We start from the raw sequence: 17,247 nt of genomic DNA on the forward strand, positions 1-17,247 counted from the left end.
TCTTCTGGGCCTATCTCGGACTGGGCCTTGTCATAATGTATCACTCCCGCGGCCGGGTACTATTGGCATGCAATGATAGACGCAGAACTTGCTAGCAATCCACATAAACGCCGTTGGGGTCCAAATAAAGGCAGATCTCCGAGTTGGCAAGGTTCGCCGCCACAGTGATGCGCAGGGTGTAACAGGTACCACGGAGCTGGGGAAAGCACCCCGTCATGCTAAATGATTTATCCAGGGCGGTTGCGGTCGAAGCACGGCCAGATGTTGACCAAGATGAGAGGCATGGTTTGTCCACAATCACAGCAGCCAGCTGATGACTTGGGCATCATGCTTCAAACCAACGACGAACAGAGAGTGACTCGTTACTAAAGGGCGCACCACCGATATTCAAATCGGTTTTTGTCACCACTAGTAGACAACCGAGCCTGAGAAATAACTGAAGAGTAAGGAAGTTGGGAAGGCAGTCAAAATCTTCTGAGCCCCGAGCTTTGGTCTTGCTCAAGGCTCACGAGATCCTGGCGAAGCAAGAGGCCGCGGAGGGCCATATGCCATAAGCATATTCAAGTACATCGCGTATCTGCAGAATACTTGATCCCTCGGGTAAGTCCGTCCACTTTATCCAGATCAATATTAATGCGAATTTGAATTTCCTACCTATATGTTGTGAAGAGAGTTGACGTGTGCCTCCGAATGGCCAGATACACCCTACTGACACACGTAACTCTAGGTTTCTCTCTTAGGCAGCCCACATTGAAGGCAGACAGTCGTCTCTTCAACCTAGCCCAGGATGGGTGACTATGTGGTCACGGTTCTCCTTGAACGTTTAACTACTGTCGCAGTACGTGCTCCATCCTCACCTCAGGCTGTGACCTGCCGGCTTTACTTTTTTTTCTCACTCAATTTAGTATGTTGAAGGTAGTCCGACTACCTTGGATTCTTATTTTGTCCTGCATAACTGAATTTCTGGGGACAGCTGCATCCACAGCAGCTTTGGTAAGGAGGAACAAATATGACAAGTAACAGAATCATGTAACGTTATTCCCCCAGCTTTTTGACTTCTGCATTACTTTCGACTCGGAGGTCAGTACTGTGTTTTGATGGCTAGATGCAAAACTGACTTATGCCAGGTTCGCTGGACATGGGGGAGAAAGTGGGGGATCGTGAGGATAGCCTTTGTTATTTCTCGCTACTTGCCAATTGCAACATGTGTCATGTACCTATATTGTGAGTACTCGCGACAACTTGTCTATTCTCACTGTGCACTGACGTCTCTCGGACAGACACCGTCATGTCAACTCGCGGAGGAATTGTGAGCTCGAATTCTTGTGACAGAGCTATCCCTGATAATATTCCAGCCAAATACTGAGAGGTACTATGCTATAAATGGCGGTTGCGTATATATCAATCTCACTTAAACCGCTCTGAATGCTCAATGCTTTTGATAGCCATGAACACCTTGTGTGCTGCTGCCTCTGACAGTCAGTATCCAACTCCAAGTCAAGTCGCTTTTCCCCTTGTGACGTTATTTTAAGCCCTGCTTGTGGCGAGGACACATGCGTTCTGTGGATGGGGAAAGAGGGTCTTGATCGCGATATCTTTGATCTGCGTGGTGACCTTAGTCCTTCCTCTTGGCCATTTTTTTGTTGCTCATATTACACATCATTTTAGGCCATGATAGCGATTGCGCTAACAATTACAAATGTTGCTACGAGTAAAGTCGGAAGTCCGTATCTTCCCCCTACATTTCTCCTGCTCACCCCATATTCCAGATTCTACAAGCATTCAGGGTGGACAATACACGAGCACGGTGAGCATAATTTATGGTTTGCTGATGATCTATCAACTTGGTATGTAGCATTTCGATGATTGTGTCTGTAGTCACTAAACTCCGCCAGTATTGATGTCCCTGACACTGCACAAACGCTTCAACTTCTACCGAGAGGAAAACACTCCACTGATCGCTACTGTATATCGGGATGGCGTCATTTACATGCTGTGCATCGTTCGTGAGTCTTGTAGATTCTTGTTGGGAATGCGGCCTTAGTTTCTGCAGTGGCCTCGATGGTGAATTGCGTCGGCATTGCTGTTCTTCCGGTGAGTAGTTCGCCTCGGGTCGTAAGATAAGCTTCTGATCAGGTTGCCCAGTTACCGTATACTTTTATTTTCTACAGGTAAATCCTACCATGGTGTACTCCACATTTAAAGCTGAGTAGGAGAAGCCCACAGGGAGTCTTGCACAGTGTTCTTGCTTCACGCATCCTGTTCAATCTACGGGCAACGAACGAACAAGATGTCATTATAAAAGGACCGATTCCCTCGGGGGTGGTTTTTGTTCAACCAATCGAAACCCTATCTCGAGTGGATTATCTAGAACTCCAGGATATGTCGGACTTAAGTAACTCACTCAACTAGATTTGTAGATATGTTGTGCAACAGAACTCGGTTGTCTGACTTTCCATACTCCTACATACACAACAAAGAGATGAGTCGACGGAGCTGGTTAGAGAAGGTTACTTCAGTGATGCTGGTGAGAAACTTACTTGTCCATCGGCCAGTCAGTCATCGGCCAGTGATTTCGGCCAATTTGGATATACCCTTCGCAACAAATTCTACATAGACATCCTGCGTAGCACGCATACGTTTCTGGAACTTCATGATGCGGCAACAAGCGACAAACTGATTCTCGCCGAGTCCATTCCCTGGATCTACGTGGATTTCATCCCGGCAACCCAAAGAGCGTGTCAAAGGCTCTTCCTTAGCTGACAATTGCACAATTGATTAGTCAATGGTCTCTTCACATGTACATTACTGTGCTCACAATTAACATATCCCAAATTCAGCCGCGTAAACATTGCATGCTCACTTGTTAACATGCACGCGTGACGCAGGTCGGAAAAGGCAAAAGGCGAAATTCGATAACGGATTTAGATAACACTGAAATGGCATCTTGCTGGTCATTCACTATTGTCCAATACAGCGTTGTGTGACCCTCGATATTGGGTGTTTCCAGAAGGTCGGGAAATCCAGCAGCAGACATGACAGTGATGCAGGCGTTGACAATTGGGGTGATAAAGGAAGGAGGCAAATGAGGAGCGGAGACAATATCATTGATGCAAATTAGAACGGTGTTCCGTGTCTTCGTGCTTTGTAGAAAGGGAATTACAGGTGGTTGGAGGGAATTTGCTAATGCGGATTGTAAGTTGTGTTGTGTACGAGAGGTGCATTAGTAACGGGCTCGCTAGCGTCTTCTGGAAATGGGTCGAATATCATGATGCGGGGGCAAGTGAGGAGAAGACGATAGGGTTATGAGTATGTAAATAAGAAACGATCGAACCACGCACGCGCAGACAAAAAAAAATCTTCTCCTAGGGTCTTAGACATGCCCGCATGGCCCGTTACGAAGTTCCGTGGCAAAGACTTTTTGCCAATGCGTCTTATCATAGTATGTGCTCATTGTATTTACGTAGCTCTGCGTCGAATTGATGCGCGTTGCAGGCTGCCGTGATCTCTGGAAGGGTGGGTCTGACTCATTGGGGTATCCCAACCCTGGCGATATGATGCATTGCAGGACTAGCGATGCCATGGTGTTGTACACGACTAGAACACCTAACCTTGACTGACCTTCTCAGTGAGAAGGTTAAGTGCTTTTACAGGGCGACATCAAGTGGTTGTATCATGATTTGGAGGCATCCAAAGTTTTTGCACGCTGTGTTTGTTTGCATTATATGAATAGCAATTCAACGTGGAGAGACAAAACTCACATTTTTACCCTATCATCCATCCTAGGCCTATTGTCTGGGGTTTTGAAGCCATGGCCAAGAGCCGTCGCGCGCTGGGTTTCACATCAACTTGCAGATCAAAATTATGTAAGTTGATTCTCACATACAACGGAAGCTAACATAAAAGTTTCTCAGGCTGCTACTTATCCCGTCCGCATCATATGCATCCAGCGTACCAATGTTTTAAGCAGTATGCGGGCAATCAAACTTTACTTTCACCCTGAAGTGAAGGCTGCGCAGGTCATTGTATACCATGCAGAGAGTTAGTAACGTTAACTTGAACGTTATGAGTATGTGCCTCTCAGGCAAAGGGAATATCATATATATGCTGCTCAGTGCTAGCCCACTTATCTCTAGTCTCCCTTAGGAAGGCGACATAGAAGGAAGAAAATTGTTCCTTCAATTTAACTCAGGCCAGAATGGATGACTGTGCGCATCCCATGGGACATCAAACTATCGCAGTGCGTACTCCTCCCTCACCTGTGACCTGTCAGTTTTATGTGCTTATTCGAATTCAGTATGTTGAAGGTAGTCCGACCACACTCGGATTGTTATTTTATTCTGTAAAACTGAATTCTCGTGACAGCCGCATCCACAGCAGCTTTGGTAAGGATAACGAATATGACAAGCAACGCAATCATAACCATGCTATTCCAGCTCTTTGACTTCTGCATTACTTTCGACTCGGAGGTCGGTGTGTTTCGATGGCTATATGCAAAGCTGACTTGATATCAGGTTCGCTGGACATGGAGGAGAAAGTGGGGGATCGTGAGGATGGCCTTTGTTATCTCTCGCTACATGCCAATTGCAACCTTTATTATGCAACTATATTGTAAGTCCTCGACAGTTTGTCTATATTCGCTCTTCGCTGACGAGTCCCTCGGATAGACACCGTCGAGTCGACTCACGGAGGAATTGTAAGCTTGAATTCTTGTGACACGATTCAACTCTGTTCAAGTTTCCCTGACAATATTTCAGTCACATCCTGGGAGGTACATTGTTATAAATGGCAGTTGCGTATATGATCACTTCACCTAAACCACTCTGGGTGCTCAATGCTTTTACAAGCCATGAACATATTGGGTTCTGTTGCCGCTGACGGTCAGTATCAACTCCAACTCGAGTCACTTTCCTCCTCGTGACGTTATTTTAAGCCCTGCTTGTGGCAAGGACACACGCGTTCTGTGCATGGGGAAAGAGCATTTTAATCGCAATATCATTATTCAACATGGTGACCCTTAGTCTTTCCTCTTGGCCATTTTCCTGTTGCTCAAATTGTATACATTATTTTAGGTCATAGTAGCAACTACGCTAAAAATTCTACACGACCTTGCAAGTGAACCCGGAAGTATGTATCTCCCTCTCCACATTTCTTCTGCTCATCCCAGATTCCAGATTCTATAAGGTATGGTGTATTCCAGGGGGAACAACGCGTGAGCATCGTTTATGGCTTGCTCGCGATTTATCAGCTTGGTACGTAGCATTTTTCAATGCTGGCCCAACGGCTACTCACCTCCACCAGTATTGATGTCCTTGACACTGCACAAGCGCTTTAAATTTTACCGACAGGAAAATGAAAATACCCCATTGGTTGCTACTGTATATCGAGATGGCGTGATTTACATGCTGTGCATCGCCCGTCAGTCTTGTAGATTCTTGTCAGGGAACACGGACTTAGTTTTGCAGTGACCTCAATGGCGAATTGTGTCGGTATGGTTATGCTTCCTGTGAGTGGCTTGCATCACGTCATGAGATGAGCTCCTGATCAGGACATCCAGTTATCATATACCTTTCTTTTCTATTGGTAAATCCCATCGTGATTAACTCCATATTTAAAGCTGAGTCAGAGAAGCCCGCAGGCAGTCGTGCACAGTGTTCTTGCCTCGCGCATCCTGTTCAATTTACGAGCAACAAATGAATCGCAAGATATCGTTGTCAATGGGCCGGCAGCCTTGGGCATGTTTATCGCTCAGCCAATCCAAACCCCCTCTGGAGTGGATTATCTAGAGCTGAGGGATTTTACAGACTTGTAACTTAGTTTTAACTACAGTTGTAGCCCTCTCCCTGACACACACGATAGCGGGATGTCAACGAGGCCGATTGCTTTATAGTGATGCTGGAGACCATGCAACTACTATACATTGCTGGGCGCAAAGTCATGAAACTCGCGCCCTTGCTACAAATTTCGTACCGAAATGTTGCGTGAGTGCAGGACCCTTTTTCCCTAGCTCCACAAGGTAGTTCAATAAAAATTTCACGATCTGGTATGTCGATGTGACAGATAGCCTTAGATGCTGAGCAGATGAAGGGATTGTGTAGTCGATCGTGATTGATGTTAACTCTACATTCCAATGCAGGGCGTGTGAACTAGAAATACACCTGAGTCTTTGGTCTTTAGAACAACTTAACTTTCCTCGCCGTTTTCTTCTTCTTTTACTCCCTCTCGAAAATATACATATACGCCAATTTCTTCAGATCCCTGACGCTCGTTTCATCCGCTCGCACAACCTTCTCATCGTTGAAAAGTACCCAATCTCCAGCTGCATCATCCACATCCATCGCATCGCCTCTCGGCATACGAATGTGTGCGACATAATGTCCAGAATGAACGCTGGGACCTTTGTGTGATATGAAGGCCTTCAGCCTGTATCGAGCAGGCAAGCGCGATGAACCAGGAGGAGCCTTTTTGGTTTCTGTAGATGAAGTAGCTGGTGCAGTATCTTCACCAGTGTCATCGGGGTGGTTAAATAGCCATTCGACAGCGCGTTCTACATTTCCATCCTACAGCTTTTCAGAATAAGAGTCGAGACGAACCAGAAGAAACTCACGGTCTCCCTCAACGCCTTCTTTGCTTGCGCATTCGTGAAGCCCATATCAGCAAGCATGGCTACCTGCTCCGCGGGTGGTTCTGGTGCATTAGCATTTCCCGATCCTGCTGTTTGAATGGGTACGTTGATGTCTAAAAAAGCCGTTTACTAAAATGCAGAGTGGGTTCATTTCGGCGCACCTGGGTCCTCCATGTGCAAGATTAACCATTCCATGGCGACTTCAGCCCCAGCGTTGCCAGTTGCGATCAGAGCATTCCGACAACTGACAGTCGGGAAGCCCACAGCCTCAAGCTGAGAGAGTGCTTCGGCGTCAACTTCAGGCTGAGAAGGACCTGAAGTGTTGGAACTATCTGGTAACTCCACTTCGTCAGGCTGAAGTCCATGCCCAAGGTAGTTATCAAGATTAAGTTCATCATTCTCGGGCAGGATCACAGGTATGTCTGTTGGGGATGTTAGAATTGTATCAAACACCGAGGTTGAACAGCTCGCCTAGCTTCGTTGGGACCCAGTTGACGAGCTGGAACTTCTTTGCATGTAGCACCAGAACGTCGGGGAAGGTAGCAAATTGCACCTGCCTAATCCCACATTAAGTCAGCCGTTAGGTAGACCGAATGACATATGCGTACCTGACAGCATTCACTTTTCCACAGCCTCCCTCACACTGGTACTCCAGAGCCTCTTGTCCACCCGGTCCGAGAAATAGGTTCAAGCACTGCTCCAAAGAAACGGAACAGTACCGCTTCTTTCCGGGACCACTTTCGTCCGATGCACCAGCAGTTGCCGCTCCTGGACCCGTATCCGCTTCGCCATCAGCGAGTTCATGAGCAGGTACACCGAGACTAAGTACATCCATCGTGTCTACGCGATACCTGACCCTGTGGCAGGACTGGCATTGGAGACGTTGCTCGAGGCCAAAGGGAAACATTTCGGTTGGTTCAAATTCTTCTATGCAAAAGTTAGCGCAAATGAAGCCGGGAACAGCCCTGTGGTACCTGACACGCCGCGAGTATTTGGGTGGTTGAATCGTCGAAGTACCGTCAACAGGTGACTAAAGAACTCTTCCGCGTCCTGTTGGCGCATTGTGGAGAACTCGGCGTGGCCTTTACCAACGAGAGCCTTGAATCCTGCGGGCTTCAGACCTGCCTGCCAGGGCGTATGTTCAGGTGTTGGGTGTGCGAGAGCATCGATCGGAGCTGTATGGGCATGCGTCAGATGTCATGCACATAGTCTACAATATAGTTGATATCGGGTTTCAACATACCCTGTTCACGATCCGAGTGAGGATTAGAGTATCGTCCGCTGAGCAAACCATCAGCGAGCTTGTACATCTGACATTCCAGGCAATCTGCAGGGAGGGCCTGAGTGCAATTCTCCCAGTGGGCAGCTGCTGTCGGAGAGACATAGGTGGGAGTTGTGCCGGAAGGTCCTTTACCATAATAACGGATTTGGAATAGAGGGAGTGAGAACAGAGTCTGAATAACGGAGGCCATATAGCAGCTGTGAGGAGCAATCGTCGTAAACAATAGTTTCCAAAATAATGATAAGAAACATACCTATTTCCGAGGTTACTAAGACCCGTAGCACCAGCACCAAAGATCGGCTGAAGCGCGGAGCCGTCCTCGGCCGTGAGGGAGAAGTCAAACAAGAGATTTTGCTCGATTTGCTGGTTTGGGGTCAGATTTGAGATGACGACATAATTGTTGACATTTACTCACCAGTTCAGTCATACTCTTCTCAGTCTTCTTCTGTACCGCGACATTGATACCAAAGGTACCGAGGTGGGTTACAAGCTCTGGGTCAACACGGGCATCATTACATGCGTAGCAGTATACATCTTGGAAATTGGGTCAGATACATATCATAAGGGCGCAATAATGACTGACCAGCTCCGCCCTCGGGCGTAATAGTTCCAAGTTTTACACATACAGGATGCTGGGTCGTATTAAAATGTTCCAGCGCATGGCCGTTACCGCCAGTGCCACCAAATTGGGCACGACCGCATCCAAGAGCACCACAAGTAAGGCAAAGCCAGAGATTTGCGGTGAGCTCGCAGGAGGCGCAATGCGCTAGACCTATAATAATAAGTTGGAATAAATATACGTCCTTGATCAAGAGGAAATGGGCTATCACCTTCTTGGGGGATGGTTCCACTTTGGAGCTGTTCCAGACAAAGTGTGTGCTCGCAAGCCGTGATCTCCTCTTCCCAGGCTTTGACTTCAGATTGACGTGCGGATGAAAGCGATAGCATGACGCCATCAGTTAGACGTTTTGTCTGCAGTGGCAATATTAACGGCATCAATCAGAAAATTACTAGGCGAGTATACTTGCGTTTGCGACATCGATCCCTACTTCTTTTCCATCCTGCAGATCACACTTCCAACACTTGAATACAGTGGCATGCTCGTATTTGTCTTCTTCGCGTTCCTCATTAATGGCAAGCTTTTTCATTTTAGCCGGTGGCTCTTCTCCATCAGCCTGGCGCAGTTCTAGTGTACGTTGCACATAAATGCGTTGCCACTCACGCGATTCGAAACCTTCTTCTTCGGGGTGCGCTTGACATTCAGGGTGAATGAGTGTCCTGATCGGAGGACATGGTTACGCGTATGATGACGATCTGAGTCGAGACATGATCCATTAAAGCACACCAAGCAAACGTCGATGCCCGTAGGGCCATCCTGCACTGGCGTGAACTCCGGATTTGTGTATCCTCCTTAATCGACCCACCTGATTGTCAAAGCATTGCGTGCACTCCTCCCTATGAACTGACTGGCTTAGTTTTGGTTCTCTCAAACCAGATATTTCGTGCGCATGAGGGCAAGTTGCAGACGTCGACATCGTAGAAATGCTCGTATTTGTTGTAGTCGAGACTCGAATTGAAAGGTCAGAACTCGCATGAGGAGCCTGGAGCGCGGTTTGGGACTTTGTCACGTGTCCATTACGCAAAGGGATGAATTCGATCACATGAGTCATTCCCACGATCGCGACGATTTTCGTTGAAACACACTGATTTGTTCTCCACAGAAAACACATTCTATTGTGACTTGTCCTGATCTCTATTCTATACCATGCCAGACGGTACGCATCTAGTTTCACTAATGATAACATGTTTCTTTATCAACAGTACTCATCATTGTCACAGCAAGTCCAGCCTAAAGAAGCGCTCTCTTGGAACGCAGACGAGTGCAGAGCGTTTATAGGGAAAATCAAAAATCTGGACCTAAACTTCAGCAAACAGTCACAGTAGATTTGATACTCTAACTTACTGTCGCAATATGCATGGCAGAGTCAAACTCTACTTTGATGATGGAGGTGTTTTCAGCTTTGGGCTCACCCATCACACTTTCTGTGCGGGGATCAGCCAAGAAGCAGTAGTGTATCAGAGCACGATGCCACAGATTAGCTGCGTAGTTATTTTTTGTAAGACCCAGCTTGCACGCAGTAGTGCATAACTTACTTCGTTCAACACCACGGAACTTATCCTCTCCGACAAGGACGTGGAGGCCCCTGTCCCAATCTCCAGGACCGCCGGGAACGTAGGGCGCCACATGATTTTCCTTGGCGCCATTTTAGCATATTTTCAAGAAACGTTCAATGAGCCCACCTTCAGATAGGTTATCTCCGCATACCCCATGCACTCGCCATTCCAGCTCATCATTACAGGCAAAACAGCAGGGTCGTTCATTACTTCCGTGATATATGCTCTATGTTTATCCAGCGACCCGCTCTCCCCCCAGGCCATGTTAACTCGCTCTTGGTTGTGCCAACGGTGAAACGTGTCTAGATGCTCTGAAATATCCGATCCGCTGCCGAGATCGAAGTAGGTGAACTCCAGAGTCTCTCCTATAGATGGACAATACCGCCTAAATAGCGTGTCTCCCGGTTTGGGCTTGGGGGGACGAAGAGGGTGCGCGGTAATAACAGTGGGTGTACGGGTGAATGACTGGATATATGGAAAAGGCGCAACTGAAAATGATGATGAAGGTAGCCAACCACGAGTATGGTATCCTTGTGCTCCCGCACCCTGCCAGAACGTGGCTCTGTGCAAGTATATCTCCTCGTTTGAGGCCGTAGGCGCATGTGCCGTACGCCCAAGACCAGATCGAAGTAAATACGAGCGTAGCTCCTCGCTATTGTTGATCTTCTGAGACAATACGACCGGGATGGTTTCTTGAACGTGGAACAGCGTGAAGAGTGCGTACACAGTCGCCCACATATCTTTCACAGATATGTCGTAACTAGACGTTTGTGGCGAGCTGGAGGAAGGAAGGATCTCAACCACCCGAAAGCTTGGTACATGTGATGCAGTATTTTCGAACTGCGTACCGATAGCTGAAACTACGAGCTGCGCGGTTTGATTGAGTAATTGATACTCGCACACAACCAGTCCATCGATATGAACGAAATTTGTCGGTGGCGCAGCGTTCGCCAACGCAGAACGAACCGTCATCACCGCACCATCTGGCAAGATGAATTCATCTACCTTCTGGTCCACACTGACAGGAATGTCAGTGAGTGCATTTTGTATGGCCTTGAGACGTTGGACAACACGAGCCATCAGGGCTTGCCAGTGGACTTGAGCCTCAGCTAAAAGCCTAAAAACCAATCGACGCCGCAACAACTTGGTTAATCTGATAAGATCATCAAAGCTGCGATCGATATTCACACGTGGCTGCAGATTTTTTCTCGCCATGTGCACTGGAAAGGAATTTGATCAGATCGTCCTCATACCCTTTGAAACCTCCATAGACCATGGCGCCCAACGGACTCGTCCCAAATGGAACTGCAGAAGCTCCGATCGAGGTCTCTGCAGTACCCTCTATTGTTGGCATCAATTTTGGAAATTCATATGCATCTATCGCAGTCTTAACCAAGGTGCGTTTGTTCCTGTTGCATCCCATAAAATCTCGTATACAATTTTTTCGGACCACAGGAAGGCCTTGCTGAATGCATAGCTAACGAAGATGGAGAGCGTCAGATCGCTTGTGCTATCGCGTTTCATGGGGAGGAGATGGTATGTAGTAGCCTATTGCGCGCTCATGCCACTTCACCCAAATTTTGTCTTCTCAGTATATTGGAAACCAAGCGAGGCACCAGCTAGTCAAAAACTCTCAAAATACTATCACTGGATTCCGTAACCTTTTGGGCAAAAAGTGCGTTATTTAGTGACATGCATCATTATATCCAAGTCTGAACGCATATGCCAGATTCTCTGAAGTACCAAAAGCAACTTTGTCTGTCTCTGCGCCGGTTATACAACACCCTTCGCTACCAGACACGGCCGCTTACAAGGTCAAGGTCCTGCAACCCGCACCTTCACCTCTTAAAACTACCGCTACCAATACACCTGCAGCGTCACAAGTTGCCACTCCACGCTCAGAGCCCATCGAGGTTGAGCGCATCCTAACTGTTTCCGAAGTGACCACGATATTCCTCGGTTCGCTCGTACAATCGGCTGAAGACTTCCTTGGGAAAAAAGTACAGGGTGCCGTAATCAGCCTGCCCTCATGGTTCGACGACGCCCAGAGGGAGGCGGTGATAAAGGCTGCAGAAGATGCCGGAATTCACGTCCTACAGTTGCTTGATGATGCAGGTGCCGTTGCCGTCTGCACTGCTGCAGGATCAGAGGAGATCCCCTCTGACCGAACACAGCTCATTGTCGATCTCGGCGCATCATCCCTTGAACTATCTCTCCTTTCCATCCGCGAGGGTCTTGCGTACTCGCTAGCATCTCTCACTGACTCGTCTGTCGGTGGAGATGAGATCGACTCCAAGCTTATCAAATTCTTTGCTAAAGAATTCACCAAAAAAACCAAAACGCCATTGACTGTCGCACCTGCTTCCGATCCCCTTGATAAGCGCGCTGAAGCCAAACTCAGACTCGCAGTTGAGCACACAAAGCGCACCCTTAGCGCGAGCCCTGGTGCCGCTACGTGTTCTGTGGAGTCGCTCAAAGATGGTCTCGACTACACCGGTTCCATCAACCGGCTCCGATTTGACATGGAGGTGCGCTCGGTATATGACAAGGTCTACGCAAAGGTGAAGGAGCTTGTCGCGAGCGCAGGGCTGGATCTGTATGACGTCGACGAGATTGTGTATATTGGTGGCTGCGCTTGCTTGCCAGGCCTGGATGGGAGCTTAGCAGAAGGTTTCACCGAAAACGTCATCACGCCCTTCAAGGCTGGCACAGTCGCTGGCGGTGGCACCGGTGACCCAACCACTATTCTGGCACGTGGCTGTGCCCTCCAAGCGCAACTACTTGTCAGCCTTAACGGAGAAACCGAGGAGGTTCGCCAGGCATTCATCAAGGGTAATGGGACTAGCAGCGTCAGCGCTACGAGCCGCACTATCGGTCTTTTGGTTCCTCAGGTGTCTGCAGAAGAGGGTGGCTTGGGTGGAGTGTGGGTTCCTCTCGTTTTGAAGGAGACGCCCTTGCCATGCAGGCGCACTGTCACTGCGGAGGTGGTTGTCAGTGGGTCTGGAGATCGAGTTGGCTTCGAGCTCTGGGAAGTTAGCGAGGGAGTGAGGGTCGATCATGTCACGCCCCAAAAATTCGAAGACGAAGAGGACGAGCCGCAGGACGAGGAGGAAGAAGAATTAGAGGAAGTAAAGGAGAAGACGATCTCAAAAGAAGCATTCTTGGCTTCACTATCACTTTCGCCTTCCAATATTTTCAAAGGCAAGACGAAGGTGCAGGTGCAAGCAATCATTAGCAGCAATGGTGCTGTAGATCTCAGCATAAGGGAGGTGACGAAGAATGGAATGGGAGAAGCTGTGACGGTGACAGTTGGATCTTCATAAGGCGTCTTGTGAGATTGCTGCGCCAATGTACATTGTGACACGGACGTATGCATTTTATCAGGCAGGTGTAGACAACTTTTCTACTGGATCTCACCGATATCCTCGTTCCATTCCTGCATATAGATAATCATTCATCATGACATCTGTAATAGATCATCGTGACAACGCACCTCAGGCTTTTCGACTATGAATTTCCTCATGAGCTCCTTGCACTCGGCGTTGCCAACCACGACAACCTCAACGCCTTGGCTTTTCAGTAACTCTTCTCCGCCCACCCAATTCTCATTCTCTCCGATAACAACGCGTGGAATCTTGTACAGTAGGATTGCGCCTGTGCACATAATGCAAGGACTATTCATGCGGTAAGTTATAAGTAATCGCTAGCGCCGGATAAATGATAACTGCCACCTTAAGGTCGTGTACTACGTTCAAGCACCAGATATCAGATATTGGACCCATTCATATTGCAAGCCTTACCATCGTGGATCCTCTATACACCTGTGCTTTCAGTCTCCCTGCATCCTCTAACGCAGCTATCTCTCCATGCAACGTAGCCGATGACTTCTGAATTCGTGAGTTGTGCGAGCATCCCAGAACAATTGCGTCTTTGGGATCTGTTGAAGATCCGTGATACACAAGGGCGGCGCCAATCGGGATCCCTCCTTCTTGGTAACTCTTACGTGCCTTTGCTAAAGCTGTGGAGAGTCCGAGTTTATCTATGCCGTCCATTGAGTGGTATTGGAGCAAGCTGTTCCCGCTCTGTGTCCCACGTCCTGACAGGATGATTCATCGACAGGTGCTCATGGGACCTCTAAACAGGGGTTAATTTCGGCCCGATAGTGCAGTACTTTGCATACACAGGAGGTAATATATATCAATTACTCGCAAACTTCACAGCCCTGATGGCTCAGTTGGTTAGAGCGCAGGTCTCATATGTCATATATGACCGAGTTTCTTCGGGCAATCCTGAGGTCGCAAGTTCGAACCTTGCTCAGGGCAGCTTTTTGCTGCTCTCTGTTATTTTATGAGTCCACGTCAGCGCGTCAACAACTATTGCATTCAAAATTAAATCCTTGGTCCTGGAGAGCTGAAGAGTAGACATATGGTAGCTAACTTCACTTGAATAGAGGACATTTTGGAGCGCGCAGCGAGAGTGAGAAGCATATGAGTTCAAAGTGGATTTGTAGGTCGAGCCCCTGAACAAAGCCTCAGGCCTCAGGCGCTGATTGCAAGTTATACTCGAATAGGATTTGTGTGGAAGTTTGTCCCCTTAATATGACACCTTTTAGTTATATAAGTCCTCCGAATGTCTTACATGTGTTGTGACAAGATCTAGTCTACTGATAATATATACTTCGTCCGTCAAGCTTATCGATACACCCATTAGCATTGCCCGTCTTCTGAGAGTCTTTCCTCGATCAGATATTAGTTGCACGATGCTTCGGAGGGGGAAATACCCATCACATAACATCTGGGGTTGCTGCCATGAACGTTGTGAGAGAAAGATCCACTCCATCAATGCCACAAGCAGCACGATCCGATCTCCAGAAGTCCCTGTGCATTCGCGTGACCAAGAGAGATAGAACAACGACCTGAGTCCTGTTGCCAAATGAGTAACCATCACTTCCTCCAAAGTGAGAATAAACAAACTCGGCAATCACGTGTACCACCGGAAACTATGTCTTGCGTTAATGGGGCAGCTTTGAGTGTGCACAGTGAGTGACTTACTGGAAGGTAGATTGTGGCGAGGACGACACCGAGAGAAAAAGCTGTACCATTTAGCAAGTAAACAATAGAATGACTTGGGCACGAACCAAAGCTGCAGCAGAAGTACAGTAGATTATGATGCATGAGACCACGCATAAGTCGGTTTTCGATCCTCCAGCCACCATGGCTCTCGAAGGCGCGATACAGCACACACACCAATATTTCTGAAAGCGTGTGAATACAAAAAGGCATATGGTTAGTTCAGGTTCATGTTTGGGTGACAGTTCCTAATACTAACCTAACTCTGCAGCAATTAGCAAGCAGTACACAGCAATCACTGAATGCCTTCCCTTTGTATCCACATATCTGATACCCCCAGGGATCGAACATTCTCCTTATATGAAAAAATAGACATTGAGAGCTGAGCAGGAAAAGACTCCAAAAGATTCACACACCCGCTGACACATTAAATTCATAAAAGAAGACCAAGATTGGCACTAAATAGGCCTGCAAAGGATGAGTCAGTCATCGATCGTTGTACAGAGTTGGTTGCAGCCTCCGGGTATTGGTCTTACAATGATGTTGATGATTTTGATCACCATGAACCTCCTCTCCCGCTCCCACACCGCAAGCATTCTGAGTACGAAGATGCCTGAACCATCAGAGAATTATGTAAATGTTAGAAGGCAGGGTCAGTGATAGCTAGTTCAAGTAAACCTACACTCAGCGGAAAACATCGACAGAAACCCAGCGCCTAATGGGGTGTTAGACCCAGAGTCGGGACCCAGTATATATCAGAGAGTAAACCATCATTAGACCCACATATATTTGTTATATATATGAAACGACAAAGCTATGGAGGTATGAGTTGAATTCGCATGTTTGCAACGTTTGACCATACGATGGATGAGCCACGAGGCAGAAAAGTCACTGAAGAACATCATAAACGCATTGCACCCTGAGGACAGTGTAGGGGCGCAAATCCTATACTCACCAAGCATATTCAGTAATAGGAAGGCGGATGGTGAGAACTCGCAGGCGAGATAGAACACTGTGCCGAGCCCGCACCGAGACTCGACAATAAAAGTGATCTGCACAAACCACAGTTTAGAGTACTACAGGGCGTTCAGATAAATTTCCACTTGCCGAGTCAGTCATGCAAAGTATGAAGTCATATACCTGAATGTCACGATTAAAGTGAAATCATTAATCATTGTAAGTTCATGATAAGGCCAATAGCTCACTCACCCAAAGCGATGTTAATGCAACTGTCAGGATAAGAAATATTGATCAATGAAAGCAACATGGACAATAGACTCACCGTAATAGTACTGGGATGTTGCGTCGGTGATCCAGGATTGACTGGAAAACGGAAGTTGTACTCACGTTTGACCACAAGAGCACGTCAGCTTGATACCCTTGCAAAGCACTCATACCAGTGAATACGGCGACAAATCGCTTAGCCAAGGGTCATCTATGATATATATGCAGGCAATGCCGTATCCCGGCCCGTGGACATTAGCCAAGAAATCAATCCAGGAGCTGGTGACGTAGTCTTATCAGGGGCGCCACCACAGCGATCATCATCCACGTTCTCCGAAGAAATTATCTGATCCACGCATCGAGAACCTATCAGCGGGGTAAAGCCAGCTAGACCCTGTGTACACCAAGGAAGACATGGGTTAGTCACGACGGCCGTAGAGCAGTTCAACGGAATACCTCGCAGAAAATAACAACTGAGTGGCACAATGGAAGAGACGTACGAAAAATCAAATGGACAACAAGCAGGCACAAGAAGCAAACCGTAACATAAATAATCATATTATGTTGTCGAAACGGCAGCTCGTACACGCAACACCTGAGAAAATGCAATGTCAGGAGTGATGCAGGATTCTTGCAAACGTAACGCTCTAATAAGCAAGCGCGCAGCCCGAATCCACGCGAGCCAGACACTCGTACCACAGTAGCAGATGCGAATACATGGTGTGTGTATTCTAGTGATGGACGCAGGGAAGGGAAGCGCGAAATCACAAGAGCATGTTGGTGGAGAGCCATCGTGCTATAGCCAGAGGCAAGGAATCGGCGAAAAAATACATGCACAAAATGGGCTGTCATTCACATCCACCCCATCTCAA

At 47.6% G+C, this 17,247-nt stretch overlaps 7 protein-coding genes and 1 non-coding gene across 8 annotated transcripts; 4 read left to right on the forward strand and 4 right to left on the reverse strand.

Annotated features, from left to right (window-relative positions):
• The first annotated feature begins 397 nt into the window (after nucleotides 1-397).
• On the forward strand, nucleotides 398-2,525 carry DEU56DRAFT_464726 (uncharacterized protein). Its single transcript, XM_041346350.1, has 16 exons — nucleotides 398-600; nucleotides 670-838; nucleotides 906-915; nucleotides 974-993; nucleotides 1,048-1,080; nucleotides 1,128-1,224; nucleotides 1,281-1,309; nucleotides 1,356-1,389; nucleotides 1,446-1,478; nucleotides 1,533-1,609; nucleotides 1,669-1,723; nucleotides 1,770-1,847; nucleotides 1,896-2,006; nucleotides 2,054-2,094; nucleotides 2,146-2,171; nucleotides 2,227-2,525. Exons 2-16 carry the CDS (start codon nucleotides 788-790, stop codon nucleotides 2,300-2,302), a joined length of 771 nt encoding a protein of 256 aa, XP_041206323.1. The 5' UTR covers nucleotides 398-600; nucleotides 670-787; the 3' UTR covers nucleotides 2,303-2,525.
• A 1,438-nt stretch (nucleotides 2,526-3,963) lies between these two features.
• DEU56DRAFT_464700 (uncharacterized protein) lies at nucleotides 3,964-5,998 on the forward strand. Its single transcript, XM_041346349.1, has 16 exons — nucleotides 3,964-3,969; nucleotides 4,020-4,240; nucleotides 4,298-4,307; nucleotides 4,366-4,385; nucleotides 4,437-4,469; nucleotides 4,515-4,611; nucleotides 4,668-4,696; nucleotides 4,758-4,791; nucleotides 4,848-4,880; nucleotides 4,934-5,010; nucleotides 5,073-5,127; nucleotides 5,175-5,252; nucleotides 5,302-5,418; nucleotides 5,466-5,506; nucleotides 5,558-5,583; nucleotides 5,632-5,998. The coding sequence occupies exons 2-16, from the start codon at nucleotides 4,199-4,201 to the stop codon at nucleotides 5,810-5,812; spliced, it is 873 nt and encodes a 290-aa protein (XP_041206324.1). The 5' UTR covers nucleotides 3,964-3,969; nucleotides 4,020-4,198; the 3' UTR covers nucleotides 5,813-5,998.
• A 1-nt stretch (nucleotide 5,999) lies between these two features.
• Nucleotides 6,000-9,512, reverse strand: DEU56DRAFT_464639 (uncharacterized protein). Its single transcript, XM_041346348.1, has 14 exons — nucleotides 9,332-9,512; nucleotides 9,130-9,282; nucleotides 8,936-9,082; nucleotides 8,738-8,879; nucleotides 8,491-8,679; nucleotides 8,323-8,441; nucleotides 8,161-8,270; nucleotides 7,869-8,104; nucleotides 7,600-7,800; nucleotides 7,234-7,552; nucleotides 7,097-7,182; nucleotides 6,787-7,047; nucleotides 6,608-6,738; nucleotides 6,000-6,560 (listed from the first exon to the last, which is right to left on the reverse strand). The coding sequence occupies exons 1-14, from the start codon at nucleotides 9,440-9,442 to the stop codon at nucleotides 6,213-6,215; spliced, it is 2,553 nt and encodes an 850-aa protein (XP_041206325.1). The 5' UTR covers nucleotides 9,443-9,512; the 3' UTR covers nucleotides 6,000-6,212.
• A 98-nt stretch (nucleotides 9,513-9,610) lies between these two features.
• DEU56DRAFT_815198 (acyl-CoA N-acyltransferase) lies at nucleotides 9,611-11,253 on the reverse strand. The gene is made up of 4 exons (XM_041353766.1): nucleotides 10,209-11,253; nucleotides 10,062-10,161; nucleotides 9,871-10,007; nucleotides 9,611-9,818 (listed from the first exon to the last, which is right to left on the reverse strand). The coding sequence occupies exons 1-4, from the start codon at nucleotides 11,160-11,162 to the stop codon at nucleotides 9,741-9,743; spliced, it is 1,269 nt and encodes a 422-aa protein (XP_041206326.1). The 5' UTR covers nucleotides 11,163-11,253; the 3' UTR covers nucleotides 9,611-9,740.
• Nucleotides 11,254-11,279: 26 nt separating this feature from the next.
• Nucleotides 11,280-13,472, forward strand: DEU56DRAFT_464878 (Hsp70 protein-domain-containing protein). Its single transcript, XM_041346351.1, has 4 exons — nucleotides 11,280-11,479; nucleotides 11,538-11,618; nucleotides 11,675-11,757; nucleotides 11,812-13,472. The coding sequence occupies exons 1-4, from the start codon at nucleotides 11,357-11,359 to the stop codon at nucleotides 13,403-13,405; spliced, it is 1,881 nt and encodes a 626-aa protein (XP_041206327.1). The 5' UTR covers nucleotides 11,280-11,356; the 3' UTR covers nucleotides 13,406-13,472.
• On the reverse strand, nucleotides 13,446-14,192 carry DEU56DRAFT_464885 (cytidine deaminase-like protein). The gene is made up of 4 exons (XM_041346352.1): nucleotides 13,883-14,192; nucleotides 13,814-13,827; nucleotides 13,576-13,756; nucleotides 13,446-13,518 (listed from the first exon to the last, which is right to left on the reverse strand). Exons 1-4 carry the CDS (start codon nucleotides 14,132-14,134, stop codon nucleotides 13,486-13,488), a joined length of 480 nt encoding a protein of 159 aa, XP_041206328.1. The 5' UTR covers nucleotides 14,135-14,192; the 3' UTR covers nucleotides 13,446-13,485.
• A 109-nt stretch (nucleotides 14,193-14,301) lies between these two features.
• On the forward strand, nucleotides 14,302-14,404 carry DEU56DRAFT_t81. The gene has a single exon. It is a non-coding gene; the product is annotated as a tRNA-Met (tRNA).
• A 255-nt stretch (nucleotides 14,405-14,659) lies between these two features.
• DEU56DRAFT_902634 (uncharacterized protein) lies at nucleotides 14,660-16,546 on the reverse strand (the record flags this gene model as incomplete). Its single annotated transcript, XM_041356605.1, has 11 exons — nucleotides 14,660-15,004; nucleotides 15,056-15,081; nucleotides 15,134-15,336; nucleotides 15,411-15,506; nucleotides 15,568-15,619; nucleotides 15,688-15,764; nucleotides 16,107-16,203; nucleotides 16,259-16,291; nucleotides 16,361-16,380; nucleotides 16,434-16,443; nucleotides 16,499-16,546. The coding sequence occupies 11 exons, from the start codon at nucleotides 16,544-16,546 to the stop codon at nucleotides 14,866-14,868; spliced, it is 801 nt and encodes a 266-aa protein (XP_041206329.1). The 3' UTR covers nucleotides 14,660-14,865.
• Between the last annotated feature and the right edge of the window lie 701 nt (nucleotides 16,547-17,247).

Source organism: Suillus clintonianus, assembly GCF_016758775.1.
Source record: "Suillus clintonianus strain FC179 chromosome Unknown DEU56scaffold_58, whole genome shotgun sequence".
NCBI classification, from domain to species: Eukaryota; Fungi; Basidiomycota; class Agaricomycetes; order Boletales; family Suillaceae; genus Suillus; species Suillus clintonianus.

Bases quoted from the DNA above. Each gene is read 5' to 3' on its own strand.
- DEU56DRAFT_464726 (XM_041346350.1), top strand. From the start codon at position 788: ATGGGTGACTATGTGGTCACGGTTCTCCTTGAACGTTTAACTACTGTC. The intron at 1,479-1,532 runs GTCAGTATCCAA...CGTTATTTTAAG, and splicing joins GTGTGCTGCTGCCTCTGACA to CCCTGCTTGTGGCGAGGACA. The intron at 2,095-2,145 runs GTGAGTAGTTCG...CAGGTTGCCCAG, and splicing joins TCGGCATTGCTGTTCTTCCG to TTACCGTATACTTTTATTTT.
- DEU56DRAFT_464700 (XM_041346349.1), top strand. From the start codon at position 4,199: ATGGATGACTGTGCGCATCCCATGGGACATCAAACTATCGCA. The intron at 4,386-4,436 runs GTAAGGATAACG...ATGCTATTCCAG, and splicing joins CCGCATCCACAGCAGCTTTG to CTCTTTGACTTCTGCATTAC. The intron at 4,470-4,514 runs GTCGGTGTGTTT...ACTTGATATCAG, and splicing joins GCATTACTTTCGACTCGGAG to GTTCGCTGGACATGGAGGAG.
- DEU56DRAFT_464639 (XM_041346348.1), bottom strand. From the start codon at position 9,442: ATGTCGACGTCTGCAACTTGCCCTCATGCGCACGAAATATCTGGTTTG. The intron at 8,880-8,935 runs GCAAGTATACTC...TTGCCACTGCAG, and splicing joins TAGGGATCGATGTCGCAAAC to ACAAAACGTCTAACTGATGG. The intron at 6,561-6,607 runs GTGAGTTTCTTC...GAAAAGCTGTAG, and splicing joins AGAAGGCGTTGAGGGAGACC to GATGGAAATGTAGAACGCGC.
- DEU56DRAFT_815198 (XM_041353766.1), bottom strand. From the start codon at position 11,162: ATGGCTCGTGTTGTCCAACGTCTCAAGGCCATACAAAATGCACTCACT. The intron at 10,008-10,061 runs GTAAGTTATGCA...ATAACTACGCAG, and splicing joins GTTCCGTGGTGTTGAACGAA to CTAATCTGTGGCATCGTGCT. The intron at 9,819-9,870 runs GTAAGTTAGAGT...GTTTAGGTCCAG, and splicing joins CTGCCATGCATATTGCGACA to ATTTTTGATTTTCCCTATAA.
- DEU56DRAFT_464878 (XM_041346351.1), top strand. From the start codon at position 11,357: ATGGCGCCCAACGGACTCGTCCCAAATGGAACTGCAGAAGCTCCGATC. The intron at 11,619-11,674 runs GTATGTAGTAGC...TTGTCTTCTCAG, and splicing joins CGTTTCATGGGGAGGAGATG to TATATTGGAAACCAAGCGAG. The intron at 11,758-11,811 runs GTGCGTTATTTA...CGCATATGCCAG, and splicing joins CGTAACCTTTTGGGCAAAAA to ATTCTCTGAAGTACCAAAAG.
- DEU56DRAFT_464885 (XM_041346352.1), bottom strand. From the start codon at position 14,134: ATGGACGGCATAGATAAACTCGGACTCTCCACAGCTTTAGCAAAGGCA. The intron at 13,519-13,575 runs GTGCGTTGTCAC...ATCTATATGCAG, and splicing joins TCATAGTCGAAAAGCCTGAG to GAATGGAACGAGGATATCGG.